At 55.2% G+C, this 6004-nt stretch overlaps 1 protein-coding gene across 1 annotated transcript; it reads right to left on the reverse strand.

Annotated features, from left to right (window-relative positions):
* Positions 1-670: 670 nt before the first annotated feature.
* LBX1 (ladybird homeobox 1) lies at positions 671-2088 on the reverse strand. Its single transcript, XM_072638829.1, has 2 exons — positions 1764-2088; positions 671-1174 (listed from the first exon to the last, which is right to left on the reverse strand). The coding sequence occupies exons 1-2, from the start codon at positions 2086-2088 to the stop codon at positions 672-674; spliced, it is 828 nt and encodes a 275-aa protein (XP_072494930.1). The 3' UTR covers position 671.
* Between the last annotated feature and the right edge of the window lie 3916 nt (positions 2089-6004).

Raw genomic sequence — 6004 nt, forward strand, 5'->3', positions numbered from 1 at the left:
GAAGGGAGCGGGGACCCGGATCCCTTCACTTCCGCTCCCTCAGTCGCTCTTATTTAAAATTCTCCGTTTTGTTTTTCGTTTGTCAGACATAGGACTTCTGAAGACGTTTTAAAAAATTGAAACCTCCAAGAAAAAAAATGGGGAATAAAGAATAAGAAACCTCCCTCCCCAATATATACGTTTAAATATTTATACAGAAGCCATACAGAATTGCACCATTCCGGGGTACTCTCTGACCCGCAGCTCGGGTCTGCGGAGTCGAGCAGAGGAGACAACTGCGCCCTGGACAGCGGCAGGGCCGGCGCGGGTCCTGATGTCCAGGCCCCGGGCAGTCGGTCCCGTCCACAGCTGAGGCCGGGCCGCTGTCTTGGGGTTTATTGCTTAGATAGGAAGGAGCCAGGCGGCGGAAGGGTAGGGACCAGCCCGGGCTCCCTGGGGCCTACAGTCCGGGAGGATGAAGAGGTGGGGAGGACACAGTCCATCAGGGGCAAAGAATGGGCAGGAAGAAAGGAGGAAGGAAAGGAAGAGTAGAATGGGATCCTAGCTCCCATCGCATGGTCCGGGGAGCTGAGAGAGGACGAGGTCATTGGGGAAGGATATGAGTCGGTGGGAGGGGGGGGGGGGTCTCTTGTGTTTGCAGAGGGCAAGGGACGCTCAGCTCCCACCCCCACTCAGTCGTCCACGTCGATCTCTACGTCTTCTTCGTCCTCCGAGCAGTCCTGGCTACTGGCCGGCTGGTCCGTGAGGGGTGAGGCGGGGGAAAGCTGAAGGTGGCCCACCCCAGGGGCCTGAGGGGGGCCGGCCGGCAGGACAGGTGAATTGGGCCGGGATTTGGGCCGCCCTCCGCCAGCCTCCGAGTTCTGCTCTAGCTCGGCCAGAGCCACGATGTCCACCTGCGAGCTGGGCCCCAGTTTCTTGGCGGACTCCACATCGGCCTTCATCTCCTCCAGGTCCCGCTTGAGCTTGGCGCGGCGGTTCTGGAACCAGGTGATGACTTGTGCGTTGGTGAGGCCCAGCTGCTGAGCGATCTGGTCGCGGTCGGCTGGGGACAGATACTTCTGGTAAAGGAAGCGCTTCTCCAGTTCGTAAATCTGGTGGTTAGTGAACGCAGTGCGCGACTTCCGCCGCTTCTTAGGCGTCTGCCGCTGCCCGAAGATGGTCATCCCGTCGCGGCCTGTATGGAGATCATAGGCAGGTTGGGGGTGGAAATGGAAAGGTTTGGGTAGGAACTGAGCAAAAGGACACCCTTTCTGTCGTTTTCCTAGCCCCCACCCCCCACCCCTTGGACCTGGAGAAGAATCCCCGAATTCCTCTCCTACCCGATCCAGGAAGGCCTGGGCCAGCTCTCTGCGGCAGCACCGGCTCCCGGGGCCCTGGCCCCATCGGACCGAATGAGTACATAGTTTCCCTGGCCCAGCTGAGCATGGGACATTTGTGAATAAGCAGCGCTCTGAGCAGAGGCATCTGGGGTAGGACAGCGTGGGAGTTCAGGCTCCAGAGGCACACCAACCAACCCCAAAACTACTCCACTTGTAACCACCCGCCCTGAGGAAAAAGGTAGTGAGCTATGTAGTCCCATCTATGCCTGACCTGGCCCGGTAGTAGCCGGTCCAGACCACAGGCCAGAGTCGGGTAGGAGAGAGAAAAAGAGGAGTCGAGGGAGGGCCTGGACCAACTCCGGATGAGGCAGAAGTCAGAGCTTCGCACTGACTAGCAGGACAGGGTAGAGACGGGCTTGCTGAGCCGGGGACCGGCAGTCCTACCTTCGGCTGCCTGCAGGACGCTGACCTCCAGGCCCTTAAAGGTCTTGCTGGCTAGTTCCTCCAACGCACAGAGAGGTGAAGTCTGAGAGAGCAGGGCCCGGCCCGCCAGGGGCAGGCTGCCTGGGGAGTGCTTGTCGGCAGCGGAGAGCAGGTGCGCCGCTCCGCACAGAGAGTAACTTCTCCGCACCGACGGCTTGTTGAGAATGTCCTCGATGCTGAAAGGAGTGAGTGGCTTATTGGAGTTGGCTGGAGGTGGCAGGTGGTCCAGGGGGCTACGGCGCCGCTCCTCCCCGGACGACGCTTTTCCTTCTTCTTTGGAAGTCATGCTGGGCTCGGGGGCCGGAGCCGGGGCAGGTTCCGGCTATGGGCGCTCGCGGGAGCCGCTGCCAAACCCTCCTCCCGCCGCCCGCCACCCGAACCGCAGCGAGCGGGGGAAAAGTTCCAGCCCGGGCGACAACTCCAGACGCGGAGGTGGGGGATGGGGGTGGAGGGCACCGGGGTCCTTGAAGAGCTGCCCGGCTTGCTGGGGGAGGGGAGAGCGGGCTGGGCGCAAGGTTACCGCGGCGGCCGACAGAGCTGCCCAGGGCCCCGGGAGGAGGTCGTAGGGAGGGGGCGCGCGGGCGCCGCCGGGGCTTCCCGCAGTCCCGGGCCGAAGAGGGGACACTGCGTGCCGGGCTCCAGTTTCGTCTTCCTCCGTGCTATTTAAAGGTGTCAGATGTCTCCGCGGCCCCTGGCCCCTGGTCCTAGCGGCTAGGGGTTGGAGGAGCCGAGGCGAAGGCGCAAATCCAGGACTGCGAGAAGAGGCGGAGAGACGGAGCAATTGACTATTGCTAACAAGTTATCGTTGATTGGGAGGTAATCAATTATCCGCAATGACACTTCTTCTCTTCTCTCTTCTCTTTTCTTCTCTCTCTCTCTCTCTCTCTCTCTCTCTCTCTCTCTCTCTCTCTCTCTCTTCTCTCTCTCTCCTCTCCCCTCTCTCCCCCTCTCCTTCACTCCTCCCCCACCTCTCTCTCTCTCTCTCTCTCTCTCTCTCTCTCTCTCTCTCTCTCTCTCTCTCTCTCTCTCTCTCTCTCTCCCCCCAATGCAGCCGACTCTAAGTTGGGGCCTCATTAATTAGGAGGCCTGCCTGGTAGGTGGAGCCGGCTTGAATTGGAATGCTTAATGCGCTTGTCATTTTCTGCGGCGCGATTTGCTTGGACATATATATTTTAAAATTACATTATCACCCGGCTTTATTGCATCAAGATAATACAGTTTGATGAAAAAACATCCGCCCCCAAAACACCGATTTTCCGGTCCCTCTTCTCGCCTTCACGACGCTAACGGTGATTTCCTCGAATCTTTATTTTCTCTCTTTATTTCTGTGATAATATTGCTCATTATTTGTACGTTAAGTCCGCAGCAGTTTGCGCCGCTTGGGAGGGACGCAGGGCCAGGCTCCGGGAAGGTAAGGTAAACAGGCGTTGTGAACCGCGTTGACTTTACGATTTTTTTTTTAAACGGAAAACGAGATTTCCCTCTTCCTTTCTCAGGTTCTCTCGCTCTCTAGTTTGCTGCCTTTCGGGGTCTCTCAGTTCCTTTTGGGTAGCAGCGAGGGGCGAGGGACTGGCTGGGAGCTTCCCAGCAAGCTCTGGTGGAATCTTGGGGATCGGACTGAGCTGTGCCAGGCCCGGTTGGGTTGGAACCGGAGCGGGGCAGGGGCCAAGCGGGACAGGACTGGGCCGGGCGTGGGGATCCCTGCCAGGGAAAAGAAATGGTGGTCTGCAGTTTGACGTTTGGTATGGTTCAGCTTTTTGCTCACTTTAGGCTTAGATGACTCTGCTGCAGACAGAACAATATGGCGAAGTCGGGCTCAGGATTCAGCTCCGGATTTGTCTGGGTTATTGGAAGGGGAGATGCTACGTTTCCCAGGGCTTGGCATTTGGGCTGGGCAGGGTCCCAGGGGTGGCCATAGAGCCAGCTTACCTCGGACGGGCTGTTCTGGGTGTGTGGAGCAGGTTGTGCTGAGACCCCAGGGCTCCTGGATAGTCCTGCCTGGTTCTGCTGGACAGATAGCGGTTGTATTCCAGGAACATGGGATTGGGGGGGAGGGAAGAAGGAGGGGGTTGGCGGCGGGGCTAAGGGGGCCGGCTTCGGGCCTCCTCAGTCAGGGCTACCAGCCCAGCCTAGCCCAGCCTTTCTTCGCCTTGCCTAGTACTGGGGGCTGATTTCACAGCCTGTCCCAATTCCGGTTGTTCCTGGAGCGGGGAGAGACTATAAGTGCAAGGAAGGGGCAGAAACGGGGGTTCAGATTGGCTTCTGGGGGCCTAGGGTTGCCTGAAATCTGTCTTGTATTTGTGACTGGGGAGGGGGTAAATGTATAAATTTGTGCATGAATATGAATTGGTTGGATTGCGAATATGAATTTTTGTGCATATTCGTATATTTTATATTTGTATGCTTGTTTCTGTATTTTCTATATTTGAGTATTTTGGGTCGTGTGTTTTATATATTTGTGCATATTTATATGTGTGTTTGCTTGTTTGTCTGATTATTTGTATAAATTCTGTATATTTTTGTGTTATCTATTTGTAGGTGTATTTGTGTTTTATATATTTGTATATACATTTTTCTTTTCTTGAATAGGTTGTAGAGTAGGTGCAGGAATGGGGAGACCTCCCTTCCCCAGAGATTTGTGCGGAACCTCCCTGACTCTGAGCTCATTTCTGCTGAAATTCAGGGACACCCTCTTCCCCTACCCTTTTCGCTCAGGAGTTTGTTCCTTATTCACTGACTTGGTCTGGCCTTCCGAGCCTTCTCTCTGAAGTCTCAGACTGGGAAGAATGTGAGGTCCGGGAAAGGCTTAGGAGAATAGGGAGGAGAGCCGGGGGCGCTAAACCCCAGAACCACAGATCTGGGAGGGGGAGGGGGAACACAGGGGAAGGAGAAGAGAGAGGGACGGGGGAGTATGGAGGCCAGAGAAAATGGAGGGTTAGAGCAGATGAGGATATAGAGTGGGAAAAGTAGGACTGAACGGCTCCCTGGGTGTCGCATAGCTTGGAACTCGAGTTCTTTGATCCTTCCTCCATTCTTTACCACCCCTACCTACTTCCCAACCTGGGTACATAGGGACCCTCCGCGTGACAGGTCCCATTTTCGGCTCTGTGTTTGTAAACACTGAGAAAGAAACCCGAGGTCCGAGGAAAACTCCAGTACAGCGCAGACAGCACAGACTCAGGGCAAAGCAAACTTATTTATTTTCGGGTCTAGGACCTTTCTTCTATAACCTTTTCTCCTTGATCTTCTTGCACCTGGGTGATGGATGCTGAGGACTGTGGTCCATTCCCTGGAGGGCTCTGTCTAAAGAAAAGCTTACACTTGAACGCAGCACCCATTCTCTCCTGAGTTCTCATGTCCCTTTGACCTCTTTTGGAGAAAAAAGTTTAAGAAGTGGAAGAAACTAATCCTAAGTTTCAGACGTCCATGAGTGGGAAACCAGTTGCTGCCTCTTAAAGTTCCCCACCCCTTACTTCCCCACCTCTCTGGTCAGATGGGCTAAGAGAGACTGGAAGAGGATCCAGGCCTCCTTTGGGATCTATATATTCACAGTACGAATCTCTAGCCCATCACTGTGCAAACAATTCATGGTCCCCCAAGTCAGACAAGAGAATAGGGGCCGAAATCAGTATGAGTGTGGGGGACTTTGGGGGTAGAGGGGCGGGGCGAGGGGCCCGGGGAGGGATCTGGGACAGTGTCGCTGAGGAGTGGGGGTGGTGGGTGACTGAATAAGGGTTGGCTTTCGGAAAAGATTGAAAGCATGCTGGGCCAATCAGAGCTTCTGGGTTTGTTCAGTATGTCTTTTTTTTTCCTTCTGCGTTTGTATATTTGAAAGCACCCTTCTTTTTTTCTGGGTTGAGCTGGAGCTTGGGGGTGCAGGGAGGACCAAAGGGCAGGGAGGGGGGAGATGAAAGGAAGTCTTTCTCTAGTTGAGGCCAATTTTGGAGGGAAAGAAGTTCCCTGCCAGGTGCTTCCTGAACCCGAAGTAGAACTGCACCCCTTTCCCCTGACACACTCCTCCCTCTCCAGTCTGCATTCTCCTTTCTCAACTCCCCCAGTTAGAATAGCCCATTCCCTTCACCCCACAGGATATGAACTGAGGAAAAGGAAGCTCCATTGGGTTGGAAGGCTGATCTCTGATGAAGGCTGTAAGAGGCTAAAGAGAAGGTGCCAGAGGGATTGGACAAAGGCTCTGAGATCAG

This window comes from Notamacropus eugenii, chromosome 1 (assembly GCF_028372415.1).
Source record: "Notamacropus eugenii isolate mMacEug1 chromosome 1, mMacEug1.pri_v2, whole genome shotgun sequence".
NCBI classification, from domain to species: Eukaryota; Metazoa; Chordata; class Mammalia; order Diprotodontia; family Macropodidae; genus Notamacropus; species Notamacropus eugenii.